The sequence below is a fragment of the Rhynchophorus ferrugineus genome, unplaced genomic scaffold (genome assembly GCF_030347505.1).
Source record: "Rhynchophorus ferrugineus isolate W39M unplaced genomic scaffold, kcgeb_rfMv2 rfM6, whole genome shotgun sequence".
NCBI classification, from domain to species: Eukaryota; Metazoa; Arthropoda; class Insecta; order Coleoptera; family Curculionidae; genus Rhynchophorus; species Rhynchophorus ferrugineus.
In genome coordinates, this window is record NW_027472585.1 from 13,654,357 (window position 1) to 13,681,585 (window position 27,229).

Below are 27,229 nucleotides of genomic sequence, written 5' to 3' on the forward strand. Positions count from 1 at the left end.
TTTTTATTCATATATTTTTTAAATACATTTTAGTCTCCTTTTACCAACTATGGGTTTATTTGGACCTACAGTTTAACCACGGTCCCCAGCATTAAGCCTACCGACTGGCGAGTGATCAACACAATTTTAAACAATCACAAACATAAACTTACGTCCATGCCCCAGCAGGATTCGAACCCGTGGTTATCGTAACAGTCGGAGGACCGTCCTATCGCCTTTACCACTGCGCCACCAAGCCGGCTTCCACATATTATTAATGTTATTTATAACTTTTTCATATAAAAAGTATCATAGCAAATATTTAGAAAAAATACGAAAAAAAGACAATGTAACTTTTATTTATGTTTTTTTTCATTGTTTTTTAAACAAAAAAAGAAACGAAAGTACAGTAATTTGATTCAATTTAATAACAGTTTTTTATTAATTTAACATAACTTGTATATATTATTCACTCTTCACAGCATATAGTAAAAAATACCTTAGGAGCAAATTTATCCACATATAACTACACTCACATAATAGTTATGTTAATGATTTATTCTAAACTTGCGCCTTTTCATCCTGTTTGGCCTTTTCTTTGTTCCATTCTTTTAAACCTGCATTGAAACAAAAAAACAATTTATTCTCCCATATAATGACTGATCAAACATCAACATTACCTTCAGGTAGACTTGTATCTTCCTCGAATGACCCTGTGCCCTCAACAAATTCTTCATACGTGGACTTTTCCTTGAATGGTCGGTTGCCTAACAATTCAATCATATCATCTCTACTAATTATTTCTTGTTTCAGTAGTCTCTCTGCTACTTTGGCTACTTGATCTTTGTGATCTGTCAGTAACTCTCTTGTTCTCACGTGAGCTGATTCGATTAACTTTCTGACCTAAATTACAACTGATTCATAAAGAATTGTTATGATAATAATTGCTGTTTTATTACCTCAACATCAATCATTTGTGCTGTTTCCTCCGAATACGGTTTTTCGATCATCATCTCACCTTCTCTGGGCATATCGAAGCTGACGTTACCCACTTTCTCATTCATACCATAATGGACTACCTGTTAACGAATTAAAACTTAAACTCATCATCGGGTAAGTGAATACTGAAGCTCACCTGAGCGTATGCACTTTGAGTAACTTTTTTGAGATCATCTTGCGCGCCAGTGGTGATTCTACCGAAGAATATTTCTTCGGAGACGCGTCCACCTAAAGTCATGCACATGCGGTCAAAAAGTTGCTCCTTCGAATACAGATATTGATCCTTGGGTAGGTACTGGGCATAACCTAAGCCTTTACCTCTTGGTATAATGGAAACCTAAAAACTTATTAGCTGCAATTTCTGGTTCAATTCCAAACTTCATAGGGTGGAGATATATTATCAAGATGCTCTCTTGAAAAATCAAGCTTTTGATTTGGTTAAGATAATTGATATTAGTATGAAAATCATTTAATTATCAAGATAATTACCGATTATTGAAGCAGAACGAATTTGTCTATTGCCTAACCAAAAGCGATGAAGAATTTTATCAAATACTAATATCGCTGATCAGATCCATGATCTGATCAATCAAATCCTCCTACGCATAACTCCATTCACTAATTTATCACATTCATTGATTACTGCAAGTTGAGTAGACGTTCAAAAATAAGATGTTTAGATTTAAAGGTTTATAGACAACTTGAATTTAGGTGCTGATAAAAAATCAATACGACTTCAAGTGAAATTGAAAGGGAATATAAACGTCCTTTTTGCATCTTTTTGAATGTATATTGTCTACAGATATGCTAGAATAACTCACAAAGAAAATACTAATCCCTGTGGGGAGACCAAGGATTTTTTGGTTTGCTTATAATAGCTTACTCACTAGTATTGAGCCTGATTTGAGAAGTTATTTTCAAAACCACTTAAATAGACGATGTTGTCAATTTCCAGAAAAATAAAACAAAACGAGTAATTATTGAGTTCTGTGGTAACAAAAAGTAAATGATTAAGGTTTCTTAAATTCAGTATTGTATCTTACTTAATCACACCTAGAAATGTCATATAAAAATATTTAATCTCAAATTTCCAGTATCACCTTCGTGTTGCATTCTCTGGTAAACCAGTGAGTATAATTAGAAAAAGACTGAAATTATTTACGAATTTCTTAAATCAATGACAAATACCTTTAATAATGGGTCTGCATGTTCAAGGAACCAACCAGCAACAGCATGTCCAGCTTCATGGTAAGCAACCGTTCTTTTCTCTTCTGGTGACAATACATTTGTTTTCTTCTCCATTCCTTAAAAACTATTATTACTTGATGCATTTGTATAAATATAATGACATTACCCGCTACTACTCTTTCAATTGCTTGCTCAAAATGCTTCATGATGATCTTATCATTAAGGTCCCTAGCAGCGATCAACGCCGCTTCATTGCACACATTTGCGATATCGGCACCAGTAAATCCTATCCATCAATTAGTAAAAATTCAAATTGCATCAATTTTTTGATGACCTCTCAGACTTACCTGGTGTTAAAGCTGCCATTTTTCTGGCTAAATCATTCTTGTCTAGATCAGTTTTCAAATGGGCTAAATGAACCTGAGAGAATACAGGAGCATTTCAAGACTTGCGGCAATAAGTTACAGGAACAAATACCTTAAATATACTTGCTCTACCCTTGATATCTGGTGCAGGAACAAATATTTGTCGATCGAATCGTCCCGGTCGTAATAAGGCTTTATCTAAAATATCAACCCTATTTGTTGCAGCTAAAACCACCACATTTGTGGTTGTGTTGAAACCATCCATTTCTACTAAAAGCTGATTTAAAGTGTTTTCTTGCTCTGAGTGACCTCCAAAACTTCTGCCTCCTCTTTTTCTACCCACTGCATCAATCTAAATGATTTATTATATCAATTAGAAAATCAAATATAACTAGGAAATATTACTTCATCAATAAATAAAATACAAGGAGCGTGCTTCCTCGCCATTGCAAACAAGTCTCTAACTCTTGAAGGACCCACACCAACAAACATTTCCAAGAATTCTGAACCAGATACTGTTATGAAAGGTACATTGGCTTCTCCTGCAGTTGCTTTAGCAAGTAAAGTTTTACCTGTACCAGGAGGACCTAAAGTAATCTATATCAGTTACAAATTCTAACCTGCTTACAAAAATTTACCTGTCAGCATAGCTCCCTTGGGAATTTTAGCACCCAAGTCAATGTACTGTTGGGGGTTCTTAAGAAAATTAACAAACTCCATGATTTCAATCTTTGCTTCTTCACATCCTGCAACATCTCTAAAAAAACCTGATTATTGAATGCAACTATAACCTCTGAAGATTTATACCTGAATTTGACTCCTATCTCATTCGAATTAATTAATTTAGCTGTACTCTCCATTACACCACCAAAAAGACCTCCTCCTTTTTTTCCCCTTCTTCCTCCCATCATTTCAGCAGATCTTCTCATCATGTAGATTAAAAATCCAATTACCAATATTGTAGGAAGCAAACCTGATAAACTAGCTGCTTCTATTTCAGTTTTATAAATTACAGGTATGAAATTTGGAGGTTCAATGCTCATTTCTATTTGAGCATTTTCCAGATTTCTCTCGAAGGAGTCAACACTACCAATGTTGAACCACAAAACATTCTAAAATAAACAGTTCAAAAATTATTTTAAGCATCTATATATGCCTTACTGATCCTTCAACAGAGGTTCCTGGTGTTAATTTTACTCTAACCCATTTTTTATTTACAACTTCCAGTTTTTCAACCATGCCTTTAGCTAAGTAACTAAAAAAAATTAAATATTATTTTGCTCGAAACTACAAATATAATTTACTTGTATACAAAGTCTTTCCATCCAATTTCTTTATAGCCCATTTCCCACATAGTGATTGTGGCTAAGAATGCAACTGTTGCAGCTGCAGCAATAAAGAACCATTTACTCTGTTCATAATCATTGAATGGTTTGCCTCCACTTCCTCTATAATATGTTAAAATATTAATGCAAAAATTTATTAGGGCATGGTAAATTTTATTCACCTGCTGCCAGTACCGCCAAAGAGGCCAAAAGACCATTGATCATAAGGTTTTTTATCTCCTGATGGGGGTGGGCTTCCTAATGATGGTTTTGAAGCTGTAGAGCTCTTTGGCTCTGATTTTGTATCTTTACCTGAAGAATCATTTTTGACAACACTCCAATTATTAATTAAAACCCACTTTACCTTTAACTTCTTTGGCATCTTTTGCCTCTGGTTTTGTTTCTTTAGGAGCCGTTTTACCATCTTTAAAATACTTTTCGAAACCTTTAGGCGGTTTTTCGCAGAACAATTGCCATTCTCTCAATACTAGCTTTTTAAATGTTGAATTTTTCTGGAAGAAAAATATTTCTCAATATTGTGACATAAACTGTGTATATATATTTTATATTGTGATGAATAAAACACAACTTAATAATACAATAATTAATACATAATTGTCTGAATAAGCATAATTACAAATTTGGTATTAATTTTTTAAATAAACCTCTGGGGCTCTTTATTAGAAAGGTTATGTTAAACGTACTTTTGGAATATTTGCATTGCATTGCCTTAATGTTTTCCATACAAGCTTTTCTAATTTTTTTCCACTGCTTAAAAGTCTATAGGCCATGTCAAAAAATGCTTTTTAATTCAAAAACCACATAACTTTCACAATTATTACTTAACCCTACTTTGAGTTATATCAGCTGTCAAGAGTATTCGATTTAATCATATATAATTTGTCCGGTTCGACTGAGATTTCTTAAACATATATTAATTGAACAATCAATGATGCAAATAAAATTAACAAAATATATATTCATTAAAACAAAATATTTAAATTTAATCAGGAATGATACATCTTTTGCGTATATTTCGTCATTAATTTTATCGCGACTGCCAATCAAAATACCTTACTGGTTGTTTTTTGATCGTAAGACATTTATATCTCTATCTCAATAATATGTATAATATATCTATCTATCTCTATTAGGAGTTTCGGTACGCATTAAAATATCTTTAGTTTGTTCTATCGATAATTTAAAAAACATCGACATATTGTTTTCAATATTCTATCAGGGAATAAAAATATTGAAACAGTATCTCTTTATAATAACTGTCATATTTCTAGTAAACCTTTAAAATTAAGTTGAAATTTTATAATGTTTTTTATGTTTAAAAAATATCTTTAATTTTTCGTCGAAAAATATGGAAAAATCACGGCTGAAAAAAATATGGATATATCGATATATCAGTCAAAAATAAATTTAAAAAATATATCGATATAATACTTTATCGATATTTGTTCAACATCCCTATTCTCTATATACATAGAATACAGAAATATAGAATTTGTTTTCTGCGTCTATATTTTGTTTTTGAGTTATATTGTGGAATAAGAACCTTGTTTCTAATTAAATTGGTAAGTTTATTTTTTTGATAGGATTACGGAAATTATTTAATTAACAAGGCTTGTCGAAACTTTAATAAACCTCTTGATATTTTTAACCTTTTTTAATATTCTAGAACAAAATGATTATACCAGTTCGTTGTTTTACCTGTGGAAAAGTAATTGGCAATAAATGGGAAGCATATTTAGGTTTGTTACAAGCAGAATACACTGAAGGTGATGCCTTGGATGCGTTAGGTTTAAAGAGATACTGCTGCAGAAGAATGTTGCTAGGACATGTTGATTTGATTGAAAAACTTTTGAATTATGCCCCGTTAGAAAAATAGAATGTTCATAAAACTTAATTCAGTTTTGTTATTTGAAACGTAATATATAAGATAAACAATTTCCACTTCATTGTATATATAGGTTAGGTATTTTTTAACACATTGAAATTATGAAACATTTGTTGAAAATACATTATTTGTAAACAGTACATTTGGTTTTATTAAGGACAAAAACTACTAATTAGATGGTAAGTAAAAATAGTTTAATTTGTTATAATTTTTGAGGAGTTTATATCCAAAATAAATACTTTTTCAAACAAACAGCTTCATCTAGCAGCCTATAATTAAACATATCACATTGTAATAATAGAAGCAGAACAAAAGTATATTAATACAATTTTCTTGTGTTAAATACTGGTTAGTTGGGAACAATATGTGAAAGATCAAATATACAAGAACAACTTGTAGATGGACATGGACTTACGGCTATTTAACTTTTATGTTTTTAAATCTTAGTATTTATTATTTGATCTTAACTGGAAAAGTTCATTTAACATGTTTTAAACTTATTGAGTTTAATTTATCTTTACTCTAAGTAACCCTTCTGCCCATTTCTAATAATTATCATTTGGTATTATTACTTTTACACAACATATGAAGGAAACCGAAAAAGTGCTATCAACAGCATGCATAACATAAGTTTGAGTAATTCGCTTCAGTATCTTTTTGATATTTATAGGGAAAAGAATTTCAGAAAAGCTGCGGGTGGGACTGGAGCAGGAGGAGTAATGCCTCCAGCCTCCTGTAGACGGGCTTTAAAATCTGGGCACTGTTCTGCAATGCATGGGTGTCCCAAAGATTTCCAGAAAAGGCATCTACAATATTTGCACAATGAGAGCATCTCTGCATATTGACGATCTTCATTCAAACCATAAGTTCTAAAAATAAAATATTGTTATAAACAAATTCTGGTATTAAACATTAAGAGAAAATATTACTTCTTCAATGAATGAAATACTTTCTTCCAGTCAATTTTCTCATTGTTCTTTGGCAAAACTAGATTAATTTGTTGGGGCGTAAAATGAAATTTACTCAGTTCTCTCCAGACCCTTTGTTCGTTGACGATAGTTGATACTAGATCACAGGACTGAGCGCTAGAATTGAGATCTTTGGGATCAGACAGTCTCAAAATAATCTCTCTGATGCATTCCTCTGGTAGGTTCAGGAATTTAGGATGAGAGTCGGGATGGGGTTCGCGAATTTGAAATTGAGAAGCCATGCTGAGGATCCTATTTATTTTCGCGGTGTGTTGATGCCAGAGCAGTTGCGATCCTAGAGGCCCTGCAAAAACAAAAAATGGTTAAGTTGTTCACACTAAATGGGTTTCGAATTTACCTCCCCAGCAAGCTGATCTCTCCGCTGTGCTTAGTGCTCTCAATTTATTCAACAATCTGCGAAATCCTCTAGGATTGTGTTGACTGGTAGTGGCATGGTGGGTGACTTCTTCCAGCATCGCTAAAAGTGCCTTTTGTGAACATCCGGACATACGTGTCATTTGGGAACCAATAAGGTGGTCGAGAAGAGCGCAGATATAGTTGAATCTTCGGACATCACGAACAGCACTTTGAAAATCTAATCGTTTCACAGCTTCATCTAATTCATTAAAACCAGCGATCTAAAAAAATAATTGAATACATGAGCTAGTTATTATGTACTACGCTTAGTTATCATTACTTCTTTAGTACATTTTACCGTGATATGACAATGAGGTTGATTACTTGTCGATTGAGCCGAGTCTATGTTCTCTTTTTCTTCTTCATTCTTATATCTGTAACAACAAACGATTAATAGCGATGAATTTAAATAAAAACGAGTTTTCCTATGATTTTTTTCCCTTTATTGTTTTGTTGAGAAAGTCTGTAATTTTCGAAACAATAAATGATTTATTAAAATGCCACGTCTATTCTCTTTAACAGTAAAGCAGTAAACGTTATTTATAAAAATGTTTTGGAGTAAAGTTGTGTTTTATATAAGCGTCCTAGTCTACTGGGTATTCTCCGAGTTAAATGAAACTAATTATTCCGGATGTTATCCTGAAAGTTATTATGAGTTATATAAGTATTATTTCCACTTTGCTAGTAATATTAAAATAGTGAAAATTGTGACTAACAATGATAAAACAAAACGAGCGACTGAAGATCTAGTTGAAAGGTTTTACACGTGGAATCAGAAGTATTTTCGTAAGAATATAATACTGGAAGAACGACTGGTAATTATGGAGCACGAAAACTATTCGAAATCGCAGTCATATCATTCTTTCTTGAAACAGAATGAAGTACTATTTCCAGACCTGAATATAAATGAATCTCAGTTGGATTTTGAATCGGTTGTAGTAATAGTTTCTGAAGATCCTGATGTTATTACTCATTATCTGGAAACGTTTAATTTTAACTCGTTTTGTGGAAAACCTTCAGAATTATTTGCTATCGTGTTTTCTTCACCTAATTCTGATTATGTAAAGGTTCAAAATATTTTAAAACTTCTTTGGGAACAGTTTGCAGTGCTGAACGTCGTGAGCCAATTGATTTGTTCCCCATTCTACCAGAAATATATATTTTTATATAAACCTTTTCAGAAATCAAGTCACACATTTGGTAGTCATCGCATCTATGAATATTCCGATGTTATTAAGTCCCCGCATATTTTATATAATAAAGCGGATGACCTAAATTATTATCCTTTAAAAGTATCTTTATTTGAACGTGTGCCAACATCTGTTCGGACTGTACCACGATTTATTAAGGAAATGCAGCTGTTCAGTAATATACCCGAAACAACAAAAAATTATGGAGTGGATGGGTTAACTATATCAGAACTGTCTTTGCAAATGAAATTTTCAATAGAGCTAGTTCCTTTGGATGATGAAACTGATTACGGCAAGGTTTTATCAAATAATAGTGTGGTAGGGAGTTTGGGACAGGTTGTGAAACGATTGGTGGACCTACAAGGTAATGCAAGATTTTTGACAGATTATGGTACTGATGATTTTGAGTTTACCATAACCTATGGTACGGATAAAATTTGTATCATAGTTCCTAAATCTGATAAGTATCCCAAATGGTTAGTCTTATTTATGATATTTCCAAGTTCTCTGTGGCTGGCTATTTTAACTGTCATAATAATAAGCGTTATTTTGTACAAGTATCTTTGTGGCAGTTCGTTTGTGATATCCGTACTTGATACGTACACCATACTACTAAATCAATCGCCCGTGGATAAACACAAAAAAGCAAAAACACTAGCTGCCAGGATATTCATCGGAAGTCTCCTGTTATTTTCCATGATTATCAGCACGATATTCCTCGGCAGTCTATTGACGTCGTTCGGGGTCACCAAGTACCGCCCCGACATCAACACGCTGGAGGAGTTTGATAAGAGCGGAAACCAAATCGAATCGAGCTTCAATCCCTTTCCGCCAAATTCGTCTCACTTGTTCGACCGGCTCACCAAGAAGATCATAGCGAAATCCGAGGACGATTTACCTTCTATTGAGCTAACCTCGCGATACAAGATACCGGGCTTGGAGCGTTTTAACGATGCTGAGTTGTTGTTGAGAACCAAATACACGGACGCGAACGGTCAGCCTAAGTTGCACATCGTGCATCAATGCCCTCAAGTATTTTTCTTGACCTATATTGTACCGAAGGGATCGCCGTATTTGGTAGCCATTAACAGAAACCTGATGGCGTTTCAGGAAGCTGGACTCAACAGCAAATGGTACAACGACTATGCTGGTGCGTTAGTTCTCCATGCAAAAATGCAGCGCGACCAAGATATCAACAATAATCAGTACAAGAACTTGGAGTTGGATGACATACATTTCGTCTTTTATTTCCTCTGTATTGGATACGCCATATCTTTTGTGGTGTTCATCTGTGAGCTATCCAGGGCCAGATATCACCAGTTTCATGCAGTGTAACGAACACTATTTTATGCACTTTTGTAGTAATGGTTTCATTTTGTTTTTACGGGATATGTATATGATATGATTTCATAACTTATCAAAGTAAGTCTTCATTGAAACACCGAAGAATTATCTTCTCTCACCTGGTATATTTTTTGATAAATATTTATGTTAAGAATCATAACTATCGTAAATAGAATGACCCCAATCTATGACATTCATGAGATGGCTTCATCCATAAGAAATTAATGTTGGCTGTGGACTTTTCATATCCCTTGAATATCCAGCCAACGGTGAATGAATATAACATATGTTTTTGATCAAATTCAGATGATTAAGCACCATAATCACTGAGTATTTTGGGCCGTTTAGTCCCACTAGACGCCTTTTTGGCCATGGCCACTGCTGAAGCACTAACTTCAAGCTGTATGGAAGTACAGAGAAGAAAATGTAACCATAAATAATGAATAAATTGGATGAAATGAAATTTAGCATCAAGAAGAAATAATGTTAAGAAGCTAAATTATTCTTGATTGTTGCTCAGCTTGCTTGTTGTTTCTGAAAACCAGTGCCAAAAAGTTGAAATAGTGAAGATATTATGTCTTCTCAATGAGAGACTTTTTCAATGATAATATTTACCCCAAAAGCATGGATCTCAATGAAACTGGATTCAACATCAAACTACGATCTTGATGATTTACACTAACGGGAAGTTCGATGGATATTTTTGTAATTATTAATGTTATTTATTGTGGTGATTTTATTAAATAAATGACTAAATTTTGTTAAGACATCGATCAACAGTTTCCTGTTATTTTCCATTAAAATAATGATCTTCAATCATCTCTTGAACATTAAAACTCTTAGACTTTTAGTATTTAAAATGAAAAATTGCTTAACTTGTATATAATATATTGTATAAACATGATCTATAGTCTATCCAATAATACAGCCAATGTACGTCATCAATATTTAGGACATGAGCACGTCGTAATGTTGTCGCATCAACTTATTAAAAAAGTCTATATAAAGTTATTTTGTACATACGTCATCTAAATTTGTGAACTCAAAACATTGCAATGTTGCTGAATTAACTCTGAGTTTTAGTTCAGTTGGGCTTTGATATATAACAAATTTCTAATCTAAATAAAATAATTGAACGAAAATGTTATTAAGTATAATTTATTTTAACATTATATTACATCCAAAAACTACAGTTAATTATACAGCCACAGTAGTTTATAGGTTAGAGTTATAATCTCTTAACACTATTGTTTTCAAGAATTTTGCGTACGTCTGACAACTGGACAACTTTGACAGGCTCATTACTTTACGTGTTTGAACTAATTAGACAGCATTGTGTCTCTTCTTAACTATAATAAAATGGGAAGGAAAATATTGTCTGATTCTGAAACAAATTTACAAATTGCGGCAGACAATACAATAACCAGCTTGATGACGTATGCACAAAAAAACTTTGAATAGACTATATAGAATATTCGTTTTCAGCATTTGCCGATTTATAACCTCTAATTATTATGTTTCAAGAAATTGCAGACATTTGGCAACATGGCCACACTTGGAAGAATTATGTATCATCAATTCTTAATTATCAATTATAACAATTATATGTAGAATAAGTAATTTATATAATTGTATTTCCTACAAAACTATAAGAACATACATAAATATTTAAAAGTTCAATTTAGTTTTTTTAGCCCAGTTTCAGTAGTCATTAATAATACCACAAAAAGGCATGTCGATTAAAGGGGCCTAGATTTTTTATAAAAAATAATCGTTTGATGTTTTCGGAAAGTGCTGAATGTCAACAAATCAAACCGAAACTATAAAAATGGGCGGGAATAATGAAGCGGACGAAATGATCACTTGTACAGATTGTCAAAATTTAATTCGATTCCCATAAAGGAGGGGTAATTTTTTTTATCACGGCCCAGCAATTTTATTTGTTCGTTTGAAAGGGTATTATTACAAGGTATTGTGAAAAAGAACGGCTTGTACGACATGAAATATTTTCTTTTTGTGTTTCTGTAAGTACAAGTGTTAAAATGATCATTTCTTTTAATAATATAATTTTATTTGTTCTTTTCGATAATTGTTTCGGTAAATTATATCCACCAGATAACCCACAGTGTTTTGTTAAAGGTATTAGTTAATAAGTAAAGATAATTTAGAAAACACATCGACTGAAAAGTCCTTGATCTGATAATTTTTTTCTAACAGTTAGAAATCCTAAAACTTTAATAAAGTAGGTTTTTATTTTTACAAATGTATTTTGTCTCTCCTTCTAAAGCAATGATCTATGAGAGATTCTTAGATAAACCGCTAACGGGTCAATGAATATGTTGTTAAATTGCTTTTAAAGCCTTCTTGATTTTTTACTTCTATTGGTTCAAACGATGTTTTTGAGGTGTTTTTTTTAGTGTAGGAAGCAGAGCCCAACAGGAGTTAATAAGATGGTTACGGTTTGATAGTGAATTAACTTTTGTGTGAAAAATGACATAATTTTGACCTTTAGATGCGAATTTTGAATTACTGAAACGATACTTAATGCCCAAGTAATACTAATTATTGAGACTTTGGATTTTTCATATAACTGAGTGTCTCTGAAATTAACTTTCGAATATAAGAAAACAAATAATAATCAATGGGTATCAGACCTGGAAGTACACATGTGTTGACATACTGAAATCTAATTTGTTTTTGAATTTTCGCATTAAATTTTAATTTTTTGGTTTAATTATATTTCTTTTTCTTTCTGATGATTCTACCCATTTAATATTGACGTATATAAAGGTGAATAGATTTGATCTCCCTTTTTAGACATGACAAATTGATGTTTCAGTTTCAGATTTTTGAATAAGTAAATAAAATGATGTGACTTTTCAGTTGACGTGTTCATTTTGCCAGTATATAACACATCATTCAATAAGTGCCGGACTTAAATATAAAGTGTTTGCGTGTAATTTGATCAGCGATATCTATTGGTGAAAATGCAAAGTAACAAAGTAAATAACTATTAAACAACCTATCCTAACTGTTAAATTCGATGATTTTGACATTTCTCTACATGAAATAACATTTTTCCATTTAGTGTTATCGAGTTATTCGGTGTACACTGATGCTAATCATGAAACGCTCAAAATTGCATTTTCTACATTTGTTACTTTTATTATTTAATTTTAAGAAATCCATCCGTAATAATATCTCTGTAATATGAACAATTTTGGTTTCAACGATTGAAAAGTGGTGACAAGTCACATTGTGGAGAACCGAAAATTTTGTAAGAAATATGATTTGCTGGACTTATTGGACGAAAACCCATGTTAAACTTAAAAAAAAACATAGCATAGACGGCATAGAACCAATAGTTTGCAGAGGTTTACATGCAATGTGAGAGGGAAGGTACAAAGGAAAGGAAAATGGCTACCACAGGAATTGATTGAAAATACCATTTCGAACTGTTTCCGCGGTTTACTTGCTTGTCAGGCAAAAAAGAAGTGTTTTCTGATGCATATTATAATCGGAGATGAAAAGTGCATCTACTGCGGTTATCCCAAGCGCAAAAAAAAATTTATGAAACGAAAAACGGAAAATTAATTATCCTAAAGTCTTGGTGTGAATATGCAGGAATCAGTAAGATCTAGTCTAAGTAATCACTGAGTGTGTTATGAGCTGATAACACCAAATTGACGACCTATCGGTAGAAAAAGGCGTAAAGTTGATTGGATCGCTACCAAACTAATATGATTATTTCAACACTGTATGTTGCTAGAGAGGTGGGAACAAGTTGCGGAAAATTAAAAAATGTCAGTTCCCACGCCAAAATAAGACCACAATTTTAGGAAAATTTAACTTTGTTCATCAAGATTATATTCTTCAAGAGAGATTTGTCTTTGCCTTCAAAATAGGTTTCAAATTTCAATAAGAATAGCAACAGGAGCAATCGTGTTTCAGTTCAACCAAATATATTTCCGAGGAGCGTTGTTTTGAGATTTGTAAACAGCTAGTAGTTACTGGGGGACCAGATATAGACTGTACGGTTTTGTTTTGGCAACTTTAATACAACTGTATGAAATCCTGACATACAAAGCGGGTGGGAAAGGAGTTTGCCTCACCGCCACTATCGCAAGAGAATTATACTATTTTGTAGTACTTTCTCGTAGACGGCTACTGTCGAAATGTCAGCCGAATCATAGTTTTGTTTTGACTGCGTGTGGAAGCCGGTGGTTGGTGATTCGATTCTCGTTTTCGGAAGGGAAATTACGCAGTGAAATCAAAGAACGCTTGGATGCTGTGTACGGTGACTCTTCCCCTTCGATGGCGACTGTCAAAAATTGGTTTAACGAGTTGCAATGTGGTCACATGTCGGTTTTTAATGAGCCACACCTAGGTGTCCAGAAAATAGCTACCACGGAGGATAACATGAAAAAATGTCCAAGATCTCGTGTTAACGGACCGCTAATTGAAGGTGCGCGAGATAGCTGAGACAATAGGCATCTGAAAAGACCGAGCAGGTCATATGTGGCATGACATTTTAGGCGTGAAAATGCTGTCGATGCGATGCGTATCGCATTTAACTCACTAGAGACGACAAGCAACCGTGAGACGACTTCGGAGTAGTTTGTGACGCTATTTAAGCGCAATCCCTCAGCATTTTTGCGTTGTTTCGTGACCGTCGACGAAACATGGATCCACTGGTACATACCAGAGACCAAGGAACAACCGAAACGGTGGGCACTCGGCGAACGTACTCCGTATCGGCCGAACGGGTCATTGCCACCGTTTTCTGGGATTCGCAAGGTGTGATCTACATCAACTACCTGGAGGTAGGACCAAACGGTTACAGGGCTGTACTATGCCAAATCAGTGGGCCGATTCGACGCCGATTTGCAGAAAAACCATGGCCAAATTGGTCGAATTAGGGCTACGAACTGCTGCCCCACCCACCGTATTCTCCAGATTCCACTCCGTGCGACTTCTTCTTGTTTCTGAACTTAAAAAAGTCACTCGCCGGGCAGAAATTTGAATCGGATGAGGAGGTCAAGTGTATCGAGTTAAAATGAGACTATGTTGAGAAATAAATCGCCACTTTTCAAAAATTTTCGTTTTTCTTGTGTTGGGCAAGTACTTATCGGACCACCCTCGTATATATCAGGCCCAGCACTTATTGTGTGATGTGTTAGATAGCATTCCTTATTTCTAAATTAGAAAGTTAACGAATTTTAGGGGCTACCGATGTGTTTATGGATTATTTCAGGCCGGTTAACTTAATAGTGATAACCCGAATTCATTCCGGCACCAATATTGACTCGAATCTCGTCGATGGACAATACATAATGTATAGTTTTGGACTCAGATCGTACCGGAAGAAGCGATTCATACGGGATCTGACGGTTAATCAAACGCTGTCCTTAAAAAATGATTTCGGAAACAACTATAATGTTGTTATCGTCAACCGCATTAACTCTACAGCGATTAGAACACTGATGAGACTGAATAAATCCAGTTTCGAGTACGGTACCGTGCATATAATCATGGGACAAACTCCGGATATTTTTTACAACTATTTCAAAACCGAAAATCCCCTAAAACTTCTCAAACGAGCGAGACAGTTGCACTTGTTGGTGTTTACATCGGATGATGTCAGACCCGAAGACATAGCTCCCGTTTTGGTGTATTTGTGGGGTGAGTTCTCGATACTGAATGTCGTAGCTCAAATACCGTGCTCGTGGAAGTACCGAACAATCCTCATCACTTATCGGCCTTTCGTGAAAATCAGAGACACATATGGTCAAGTGCAACTGTACAAACTCTCCGACGTACTCTCCAATCCCTTGATCCTTCAAAATAACTTGATAAACATGAACGAGTATCAAATAATGATTTCCCAGTTTGAACGTTATCCCACAGCAGTAAGAAATCCTCCATTGTCCATAAAGGAATCGAGGATTTACCGAAACGTCAAGGACACCTCAATGTTTTATGGACTGGATGGCGTTATTGTCTCGGAATTATCAAGAATACTTAATTTTTCTGTAAGCCTACAAGAGAACGAAAATAATAACTATTATGGAATGATATTGAGAAATGGAAGTCCTATCGGCGCTTTAGGTAAGATCAAAAGTCATCTATTACTAAAATTTTGAAACATGTATGTAATAATAAGTTATGTTCCCATTTAAAACAATTTAAAAAATAAGAGACAAAGAAATTAGAAAGAAAAAGTAATTTCCTAATAGATTTTTTAAAAGTAATTACTCTTACATTGGATATACTTAGTATAATTTTAATTTACAAATTAATTTATTAGTACTGTTCTGCTGTACTTGAATTAATACACAAGCAAGACGAGTACGGGATTAATACATCAGTATGTATTTCCCAAATTAAAATAAAACTGAACTACTTAAGCTGAAGTTAAGAATACATTTATACACTAAACAAATTCGTATGGTTTGGTTCGCTTCTGATTTCCTGCGTGTTGTCCAGTAGCTGTATTGCTTCCACGTTGCTGTGATTTAGCAACTCTTTTCATGTTTTAAGGCGAAATTTTGAATCACTTCGTATATCCATTTGATTTCCAGACCACCGTGCAACTCTTCGTTGGTTATGTAGCGATAAGCAGTGGTAATTAATCGTAAACTAATTAACTCTATATTTGCACACCATAGGTCCAAGTTGACTTTATGTAACAGGATGTTTCCAGTTTAACCTACCATCGAGATATATTCCGAGGTATTAGCTGAGGAATCGCACATCCGTCAAGTAACATAATTAGGATTTTGTCATTTCGCCGCAATGCAAAATAAACATAAACAGTTTCTAGTCCACTTTTAGATTTTATTGACCGCTACTTGTATTTCCTAATAGATTAATAAAGCCGCATATTTCTAATAATATTTATTCAATGATAATCACTTGATGCTAGATTCGGACTATAAGTCCTCGGAGTTTTTAATAGGCCAAAACTGACTTGATTATTCATATTCTAGTGGTTAAAGTCGAATGTTTATGCAATATTGCCTGCTTCAGAAGGTTTAATTGTTCACAGTGCAAGTTTGAAGAGATGAGCTTTAAAGGAGCATAGTTTATTATTACTTTCTAATCCTACCAAACGCACGATGAATAGATATATTTTGTTGCAATTATCAGATGGTAATTCTAGACTTTTTTGGTTGAAGTAATGTGGTGCCCATTACATCCAGCCTTTTCAAAATGGGTTCAAAATACAGTACTTATATCATAGTAACAGTACTTATATCATAGTCATATTCGATTTCCGTGGTTTTATCCACACTTTTGCCAATTGGCCTATAATAATCACGCTTTTTCACCTATCTGGCTTACATTTTCATTACATTTATCGAAGACAAAATGTAAAATGTTTTTCCGATAACTTCTTTTGACGTTAACTGAAACAAAACTGAGTCAACTATTCACAAAATTGTCAAATCAGTTTCTTGCTAGAAAATATCAGATTTCTGATGCCTTCTCTAGTGTCCCGATTAGACTAATTTCAATAAAAGAAGTGCATATAACTTTAGTTAGTGGCCCAGAGCTAATTAAATTGAAAGAAATGAAGATTATGGAATACATCTTAAAATTAAATGCATACCTTTAATCTCTTCTTTATGCCACTTTGTTCGATTAAAAATGATAAAGAATCAGTATCGGATTAAGTCTACTTGGTGCCCTAAGCATATGCTTTCATATGCTAACAATTTTTTTGATGCTATTTCTGTACCCAAAACGTGATGCCCTAAACAACTGCTTAATTTACTTGTAGGCTAATCTTAGCTAAGCTTATTCGCTGCTAAGAATAAGGGCTCTCTTGAAACGTTCAATATTTCAAGACCGTAAATGGAAAAAAACAATCATGCAACAATATTTTTAAAACAATAGTTCGTGGAATATGGTTACACAATTGCGCTACTCAAGACACATTTTCACACATTATATACAAGTTATAGCGCTCTGCGTTTTTTGTGTTATTTTAATAATAAATATTGATTTTTTTTATAGCTGAAGTGGCATGTCGCAGAACTCAGATCCAAGCCAACACTCGCTTCTTTGCCGGCATTACAAGCGATTGGGTGGAGTACACCAACCTGTTTCACTTCGACAAGGTATGCCTGATGGTGCCCAAGTCCGAACAGGTACCGAAATGGGCGAAGATGTACAAGATTTTGAGAACCAAACTGGGAATAACAATTGTTGCGGTTATTCTGCTGTCCAGCATCATTAATTTCTTCCTGCGTCGTTGTACAGGAATGTCCAACCACGAGACGTTCTGGGAAATGTACTGCCTGGCCTTGGGTTGTTACAACAAGAACGTTCTGTACGCCAATCCCCAATTGCCGCGAAGAATCTTCCTCGGAAGTTGTATGTTGTTCTTCATCGTGTTTTCTACCATCTTGACCGCGAATTTATTCGAAGAATTCAGTACTCAAAGCTATTATCCTGACATCGATACTTTGGAACAGTTGGATAAGAGCGGACTCGTCATCAAATCGTCCATTAGTATTTTTCGAAATAACTCCAATGGTCTTTCTGCTCGTCTAGCACGTAAGACGGACACTAGCTGGAAGAACATCACCTCCACTCAACTAGCGATTACGACCAAAAGGTACGCAGCCATGGGGAGACTACAGGATGCAAAAATACAAATCCCGACTAAATATTCCGACGAAGAAGGGACGCCATTGCTACACGTCGTAGCAGAGTGTATCAATAGCGTCTACATGGGCTTCATTGTTTCCACCGGTTCACCCTACTTGTTGGTCATCAACGAACTACTCCAGAAGTTTCACGAGGGCGGTTTTTATTGGAAATGGTACAGTGATTTCGGGGTGGCTTTTATCGTAGAGGCCAGAGCACATTCAAATTACACGCATCATGATTTGAAGCCGTTTCAACTGAGAGATATTCAAAGCGCTTTTTATATACTATGTTTGGGACTTGGTATATCTATTGTAGGATTTTTCATGGAGATATATTGGAAACAAATTGTAGAAAGCTGGAAAACCTTACGTATAAACTATCTAAAACATATACGAAGATAGGATATATATTTTTGTTAGTGGAATATTGTATGGCTTGAATATTATCATGCTAATTGATATATATTTAATTAGTTGGCAACCTACACCGAGCAGATTCAATACAAACACAATGTCGAAGTTAATGTATTAATTATTAATAAATTGTTAGAAACAAAGCTTTTTTTTTACAAACATAGATAAATTTATTTAATTGGTGTGTTTGGTTTCCGACTAATTTTTACGAAATTGGTATGTTTATTATAGGTTTGTTTCATGGAGTTTTAATGAAAAACAGAGAGAGCTGGAAATTCTTAACAAGTCAATTGAAAAGTTCCCGGCCTGACACATAGATGGCGCTACTAGAATTAAGTCCATATATTTTTGTGTTAGCCCTAACCCTCAAAAGATGCGTCTATAAATTTGACAGCTTGCGCGTGTTGATAAAAGATTGCTTTTTGAAGGCAAAAAATACAGTTGAAGCAAAAACTTGGCTTGATGCCGAGTTTCCAGACACTGCCCCAGGAAAATCAACCATCAAGGATTAGTATGCTAAGTTTAAACTTGGTGAAATGAGCACCGAAGACGATGAACGCAGTGGATGCCCAAAAGAGGTTGCTACCGACGAAAACATTAAAAAAATCCACAATATGATTTTGAATGACCGTAAATTGAAACTGAATGAAATAGCAGAGACTCTAAAGATATAAACCCAATATGTACATCAAATCATTCACGAATATTTGGATATGAGAAAGCTCTGTGCACAGTGTGAGCGTACTTTTGACCAGAAACAACGACGAGTTGATGATTCGGAGCAGTGTCTGAAGATGATCAAGTGTAATAAACCCGAGTTTTTGAGTGGATCTGTGACATTGAATGAAACATGGCTCCATCATTTCACTCCGAAGTCCAATCGACAGTCATCCGAGTGGACTGTACACGATGAACCCGCTCCAAAGCATGAGAAAATGTAACAATCGGCTGGCAAGGTTATGGCCTCTGTATTTTGGGATGCGTATGGAATAATTTGCATTGACTACCTTGAAAAAAGAAGGACCATCAACAGCAACTATTGCGTAGCGTTATTGGACCGTTTGAGGGACGAAATCGTCGAAAAACGGCCGCATTTGAAGAAAAAAAAGTGCTGCTTTACCAAGACAATGCACCGTGTCACAAGTGAGTGAAAACGATGGCAAAAATCCGTGAATTGGGCTTCGAATTGCTTCCTCATTCACCGTATTCTCCAGATCTGACCGTCAGCGAGTATTTCCTGTTCTCAGATCTCAAAAGAATACTTGCTTGGAAGAAATTTTCGTCGAATGAAGAGGTGATCGCCGAAACTGAGGCCTATTTTGAAGTAAAGGACAAATCGTACTACAAAATAGGTATCGAAAAGTTGGAGGGTCGCTATAATCGGTGAATCCCCTTGAAGGGAATTGTCTTGAATAAAAAAAACTAATTTTGCCAAAAAAATGTGTTTTACTATGGTATCCTTGGACTTTTCAATTGACCTGTTTTTTGGATGTGGATTATTGTATGGCTTGAGTATTATTATGTTAATTGATATATATTTAAATAGTTGGCAACCTACACCGAGCAGATTGAATACAAACATAATGTCGAAGTTTTTTAATAAACCTAGATGAATTTATTTTATTGGTCTGCTTAGTTTTCGGTTAATTTTTATCTGGTTAAAACAATTCTATTTTATTTATTTGACGTAGAATTTACTAAGCCTAGTAATAATTGACTCTATGCCTTTTTATGTCAATTGCAATATTAAATATACGCAAATAATGCCCAAGTATTTTATGCCCTTTTACAATGTATTATGATATTATGCAACAAATTATATATAAGGCTTATTTAGAAGGTCGAGGAAGATTTAGAAGGAAGAAGGAAAAAAAAATTAAAATCCTAGAAAATTTACAAAAACACAATTTACAATACTATTTAACAGGTTTATGCAGCATCCTCTATTTATTAGAAATAAAATTAAAACTTGTTTGCTGTTTTAAACATACTTTACTTAACATATAACTGAATTTTCATTGTTAAATTAAGAGAAATACGATATGAAACATAAAAATTTGAATGTAAAAGATTAGGAGTGAAATTAAAACTAAAGAGTGTGTAAAATAAGTCAAAACTACTTGCATTTTAATAAACAATATGTAAGAATTGAAAAGTAATATTTTTGTTTCCAATCTGTCGGATATTTTTTTTTGCTGGGTAATGTAAATCAAGGTTTTATCAGGATAGCGTACCAAATTTCCTGCAATATATTAGATGATGATATGTATTTTGAACATTGAACCTAACATATGTATAACCTATAATATTCGATAATTTTGACGTTCCTTTACCCAAAATAATGGTTTTATTTATTATTGTTGAGTATGTCGTCTATGTAGTCGCTAATAATGGAATTCTCAAATTGCATTTTTGACATTCAATAGTTTTGTTGCTTGATTTGAATAGACCTACTGCAGAAGGCCTATACTGATGCTCCATCATATCTTAATTGTCGCCTTTGGTTTCGACGATTTAAAAGAAGTGCTTGCTATGTTATTAACAAAGTACGACATAGAGAACCAAAATATTTGAAATACACATAATGAATTGCGGGAAAACCTAACTCAAACTTCTTAAAAAGTTTCAGTTCACACCCAAAAAATCATAGAAAAAGTCCAACAAAGCCCCAACATCGAAGAAACATCGATATTGAAGTGGAATAATTCTAGCTATAAAGTTGGGATAAATAATAAAATCGAATGAAAATTTTACTGCAGATATCTACCGACGTCTATTCAATAGAGTGAAGAAAGTATAGTAAAAATAAACCCTAGCATTAGATAGTAACAAAGCCACTCGGTCAAGAGTTGTGAAGGTATACTTCAAAGATACTGTTGAGGTTCTGCCTCACCAAGCCATGGTGAATATCGCTGGCGAAACATGGTTTTGAAATGCCAAACTAAACTGAAATAGTTCTTTTGACACGGTATCAACATGTTACCAAAAAGTAAGAAAACTATTTGATTAATATATACTGTACCACTTTTTTCAATACACGCCTTTTCAAAGTAAATAAGTGTTCAGGATATGTACAAAAACAATAAACGCTGATTTCTACTTTATTTACTTATTACTAAGAAATATGTGTTTTAGATGGTACTCTTTTATGTCGTACATTTGCACAAAAACATTCTTGTCTAAAGAAATGTACAAATATATAAAGTGTAGAAACACGCAAATATATTAAAGGAATAAAATGAAGATCTTACTTAATATTGTTTCTATTTATAACACTTTTCAAAGATAAATAAACAATTTACATATATATTGAATAAATAGTTTGTTATCAAGCCATAAAATCATAATTAATCGCGATTAAAATTATATATTTAATAATAATACATCTGATATTGTTTAAATCTATAAAATATTATGTATACGGTGATACATAATTTCTAGTAAAAATAATATAAAAGCCATAATATTCCGATAATCAAAATCCAGAAGACGCTCCGAAGACTTTGGATATTAGCCAATCGTTCTGAGCTGATAGTTTCCTTTTTGTTTGCCACAGAATATATAATTTCCTGCAAATCGACATTAGAGTTGTTGTACCATTTATTAACGAAACCATATTCGATGAATTTGTTTAGCAAGTGGTTGAACGCCTTCAAATATGGAGATCCAATAGGCACTATATATGCCAACGAGTAACTGTTGGGGCATTCTGGAATGATATGGAGACCTGGTGACCCATCGTCGTTCCTGAAACGTACTTTAACGGTATATTCTGCGTCCATTTTCTTCAGTAAGGAAAGCACTGAACCTTTGGATGCCCACAGGAGGCCCTTATCAGCATCTGTATCTAAAATTATTTTCCTTTCGAGTCTCTTGTATAAGTCGGAGTCCATGGAATCGAAAGGATTGAAGATTGTTCGTATCATTAATCCTGTCTTGTCGGCCTCATCTAATGTATTGATATCAGGCCAAGAGAAAGGAGTGCTGAATGCGCTGAAGAGTCCCGCATTGAACGCCGTTCCGTGTATAATAAAAAATATCATTACTGACGCCAAGAATAGTCGAAATGATAACACGTTCGGTGGATACAAAACTGAGTTATTACTCTGAAGAATAGAAATAGAAAACATCTCCATGATGAAGTTATTATTTGGTAGTCCATAAAATATTTTAAATAGTTTATTTAATAGCGATAATACCAACAAAAGCAGTAGCACTAATAACATAAGAGTGGGTTCGAAAATCTTCAATACCCTAAGTCCGGCTGGTATTAAACTCGCCTTCTTAGCCAGTAAACAAACCTTATCAGACATATATGGTATCGTGTATTCAAACATATCCGTCTTGTAACCAATCATGAATCGTAGGTTTGCTTGAAAATCCATTGTCCTATTCACGATCATTCCCAAACTGCCCACCACGGTTTTATTCGGCGTGACGTAACCGAAAAACTGAGCATCCTCTTCTGTTGACAGCTTAATTGTGAATCTCATGATATTCGATAATTGCCACAGAGTGACCCCGTTGATCCCATACATTCCCGTCGTGTTCGCAATCTTGTAGTAGATTTTAGAATACTTTAAAACATCCGGAACATTTTTAAGCCCCACCGAGCTGGGCTTGTCTTCAAACACGGAAACTTTCAAGGGATACCCCGACAGGCGAGCGACATGGTTCAGTATCAAGGTGGGGTAGTTCAGGAGATTGGACAGGTGATGGATCTGGACTTGTCCATATCCTCGTGGTGTTCGTTTGAAGGGTTTATAAATGACGAAGATGTCCTTGAAGGTATCAGAGCAAGGTACCTGGGCCACCACGTTAATAATTTTGAATTTATCCCAGAAGAGCACCAGGATTTCCTCGATTAGTTTGATGTTAGTTTCTTGTGACGAGAAAAATAAAACGTGAAGGTTTCGAGCGTACTTTGACATGTCATAAATGTTTCTCGTTGATATATACCGGTAAAACGTCTGGGAATCTCGGCCTATTATTATTTTAACCAGGTAGCTCTCAAACGATATTTTATTATATAGAGCGCTTCGTTTTGGACCTTCCTTCGACAAGTTCCTACTCACTTTCACCTCGATGACATTACGGGCTTTAGTTGCAGTTAATCTCGCTTCTTCATTGCCTTCATTCAAAGTTACTGTATTGACAATAGTCGTTTTGAACCTGCTCAAACCCAAACGGTACAGCGAATTAACGATAACGGCAACATTGTTAGACGGATGTTCTTCCTCATGATCATACACCAGTTTAGTGATTGCTAACACCTGAACCTTGTCGAAAAATTTCCGGTACAGTGGGATGCTACCGGATATACGACATTCTGTTTCATTCACCGAAAACAACCTGCTCAATACTAGTGGCAACAAAAAAATGTGAATAAAAACAATGCTCTTCCACCATTTCATTATATCTGCTAAATTTGCACTAATGAACTTGAAATTCACTGTATACCAATGATATGATTTATAAAATAATAGACTAGTCGCAACGAGCGGGTCTGGAAGAAAAATTCAGTTTTTCTTTAAAGGTCGCTGTTAAGCTATGATTTGAAATAAATTACAGAGAGCGTTCAGTTCCGTTCTTTTATTAATATTCTGATGAAAGGTGACAACTGCGAATGTTATTATCACTGTTATTAGTGGCGCGTGGGTTATATCACAACCTGGAAGAAAAAAAAAGGACACGGACCAGATAGGTTGATTTGTTTTTTTATTTGAACAATAAATATGATGTTACTCCCAACATGTTCATATCTTGTCGTAAACTGTAACAAGTAAATTCGTATTATATGCGTATTAATAATTTCTCAGTACGCAGCCTATATCAGATATCACTGACATCAAATATTTGATTTCATCGACGTATTCTATTTTAAAATATCGTAGAATTTTAGAGTTGAGTGTTCAGTTGGAAAACAAAAGTTCTATACCAAAATGACAGGAAAATTTTATAGATTTAACTGCAATAAAATTGTTGGTACAACGTTATAACTATTGCAAATATAATTTCAACCAGCATTCTTTATGCTATATATATTTATGTTATAGATGAAAATATATATGATGAAAAGCATCATTGAAAACAAGTCTTAAACATCAACCTAACTGTTAAATTCGATGGTTTTGATATTTCACAGACAATTTATACAGACGTTAATTGAAGAAATCTGCTGCCAAAAAATACTTTTGGTGATGCAGCTCCGCCATATGCCAATTGTCGGTTTTCATTCAATGCTTATTGAACGAAAACCTAGCTCCAACTTTCAAAAAAGTCTTTTTCACCGCTTAGCAGCTGATGAATCAATAGTTTTCAGACATTTATATACGATGGGAAGCTCCAATAGGAAGCAAAATTATTTATGAATGAACTTATATATACAGCATGACATGTATTCTAGAGCTAAAAATGTTACTCTTTTTGTTAATCTAATATGGTATAATTTAAGAAGAAAAAAAGAAAAGGAAAATAATGAGGACGAAAACTAACAAATACATCAAATTATAGGTAAAACAAAATTCTCTTACTTCTTGACCAGTATAATGTACAGGAAAAACTAAAACCTTTTAATAAACATTATATTCCAAATTTCACACCTATATTAAAATCCATCCTTTATCATCATCTTGATAATAAATTATAAACAATTAGTTGTTATCTGAGAACACACAATTACATTATTCTGCACTATCATGTTTATTCATCTCAGTTTTTATAAAATATTTGGTATTTCCGCATATATATCATCAATTTTACGACTACAACAACAGAAGATCAATATTCTCGAGAGCACCAATGTCAATTATTAGCGAACAACATTATCTTAACAATATACTGAATACAAAAGGTTCTTATCTGAAGATAACTAATTTAGTTATTCATATAAAGTACATAACAGTTTTGATGATGAAATGGCGAAGGTATTGCAGATTTTATATTATCAATTACATATACCTCAATATTAATTCTGATTTTCTTGCAATTTTCAATGTTAAAAAATTGGAAATTATTATGTAGTCAAATATTTACAAATTTTACGGTCACCTATGCCATAAAATAATTGCCTAACAAATATTGTTATCTTACTACTGAAAATTTGATTGTAACATTATGAATCGTTATTAATAAGAAAACGTACTAATTATCCACGTCAGTTATCAATATTGTTGACAAACTGAGGCTCATATTCGGACATAGATTATTGGATAACATGGTCACATAGGTTCTACAATAAATATTTTGGAGGATTTTGGTGAACGTTTCCTTTAGTCTATAAACATTTTTTCTTAAATGTTAAATAATTGAGATTAGTGAACGTTATTAATCTATTGCGCTTTCCCTGACTGATAGAAACTTTCCTTTATGCTCTAAAACGTAAGAAAAATTAGCGACTGTAAATTATAATTTATATCAAGATTAGTAATAGCATTATAATTTACAGGTGGTAAAATTAATTTTGTTCTTCTGAGAAGCTTTTATTAATACTGGAATAATTACCACTGCAACAAAATTAGATAAAATTTAACGCGGTTTAAAATAAGACGCAAAATAGATTCCTAATTCCTACTTTCACAAATATTGCTCCACATCACTTCTCGGTGGTGAGACATTTAAAGATGAGGATAAAAATAACATTTCTTGCGACTGTTAACAAGTCATTGACTGACGCGTCTATTTTTACCATCGGTTCGTTAATTTATCGGGTATTTCCTGTATGAAAAGAAAATGTCACCTGCAATTACTTAGCTGGAACCTTTAAGAAGCGAATAAAGTGTAATTGCCCGCATTAGGCAATGCCTAAAATGTCAGCTGGAATGAAAGCTGGCTAGAGAACAAAGAAAAGAGGTCCGCGCCGTACGGTGCGGATCGATGTCAATATCGCAATAATAAATCGCTAACATCACTTACTTGAGCTGTTTGCAGTGTTCCAGCACTTTTTTCTTTTCCCATCCCTCGTCGGTTTTCACCCAGGCTTCTCCGGGACTTCTCCAGTCTTTAGATATGAACGGCATCTTCGCAGACCGTCTGGTTTCGAAAAAACTGCGTTTCTCACAACAGCAAAATAGAAAACAGCTGATGTCGAATATATAAACATCGGCTTCGTCGATTCGTCTGGCCCGTCCTACGCAGACTCCGTGGCCTCGAAGACCGGATCAGCTAAACTTAACGGAAAGCGCGGCTATCTCTGTTTAGCTGTATAAGTTGAAGAATGATACACCAGTCTATGTATAGCTTAAAGGAAATGAAACGAATATGTGCATGCAATAGCAAAGAATCCTTTCTAATTCCCAACAAATGTGTCTGATTGATGTAAACAAACTTAACGGGAAATTGTCAGTTTGATGATTTTGCAATACGACTTGATGTGATGTTAATAAACCAGATTAAATGTTGAAAATGTAAAATAATTTCAGTTAAAAACACATTTATTGAAATTGAAACGTTGATAAAACTGATTAGGGAACTGTTAC

At 34.0% G+C, this 27,229-nt stretch overlaps 3 protein-coding genes across 3 annotated transcripts; all 3 read right to left on the reverse strand.

Moving 5' to 3' along the window:
• Positions 1-322: 322 nt before the first annotated feature.
• Positions 323-4,918, reverse strand: Afg3l2 (AFG3 like matrix AAA peptidase subunit 2). The gene is made up of 16 exons (XM_076407457.1): positions 4,561-4,918; positions 4,221-4,368; positions 4,039-4,168; positions 3,836-3,979; positions 3,693-3,786; positions 3,339-3,643; positions 3,170-3,288; positions 2,937-3,118; positions 2,644-2,883; positions 2,514-2,586; positions 2,333-2,452; positions 2,167-2,282; positions 1,115-1,315; positions 939-1,058; positions 660-882; positions 323-596 (listed from the first exon to the last, which is right to left on the reverse strand). Exons 1-16 carry the CDS (start codon positions 4,645-4,647, stop codon positions 541-543), a joined length of 2,358 nt encoding a protein of 785 aa, XP_076263572.1. The 5' UTR covers positions 4,648-4,918; the 3' UTR covers positions 323-540.
• Positions 4,919-5,934: 1,016 nt separating this feature from the next.
• LOC143198318 (F-box only protein 25) lies at positions 5,935-26,855 on the reverse strand. The gene is made up of 5 exons (XM_076407461.1): positions 26,667-26,855; positions 7,428-7,521; positions 7,089-7,368; positions 6,692-7,034; positions 5,935-6,631 (listed from the first exon to the last, which is right to left on the reverse strand). Exons 1-5 carry the CDS (start codon positions 26,768-26,770, stop codon positions 6,427-6,429), a joined length of 1,026 nt encoding a protein of 341 aa, XP_076263576.1. The 5' UTR covers positions 26,771-26,855; the 3' UTR covers positions 5,935-6,426.
• On the reverse strand, positions 22,055-24,275 carry LOC143198315 (uncharacterized). Its single transcript, XM_076407458.1, has one exon. The coding sequence runs from the start codon at positions 24,164-24,166 to the stop codon at positions 22,190-22,192; it is 1,977 nt and encodes a 658-aa protein (XP_076263573.1). The 5' UTR covers positions 24,167-24,275; the 3' UTR covers positions 22,055-22,189.
• Positions 26,856-27,229: the final 374 nt, after the last annotated feature.

Coding starts and splice junctions, on each gene's coding strand:
- Afg3l2 (XM_076407457.1), bottom strand. CDS start 4,647: ATGGCCTATAGACTTTTAAGCAGTGGAAAAAAATTAGAAAAGCTTGTA. Junction 3,787..3,835: donor TGGAAAGACTTTGTATACAA/GTAAATTATATT, acceptor AATTTTTTTTAG/TTACTTAGCTAAAGGCATGG. Junction 3,289..3,338: donor GAGATAGGAGTCAAATTCAG/GTATAAATCTTC, acceptor AGGTTTTTTTAG/AGATGTTGCAGGATGTGAAG.
- LOC143198315 (XM_076407458.1), bottom strand. CDS start 24,166: ATGAAATGGTGGAAGAGCATTGTTTTTATTCACATTTTTTTGTTGCCA.
- LOC143198318 (XM_076407461.1), bottom strand. CDS start 26,770: ATGCCGTTCATATCTAAAGACTGGAGAAGTCCCGGAGAAGCCTGGGTG. Junction 7,522..26,666: donor GAACACTGCAAACAGCTCAA/GTAAGTGATGTT, acceptor TTGTTGTTACAG/ATATAAGAATGAAGAAGAAA. Junction 7,369..7,427: donor CGGTAAAATGTACTAAAGAA/GTAATGATAACT, acceptor TTATTTTTTTAG/ATCGCTGGTTTTAATGAATT.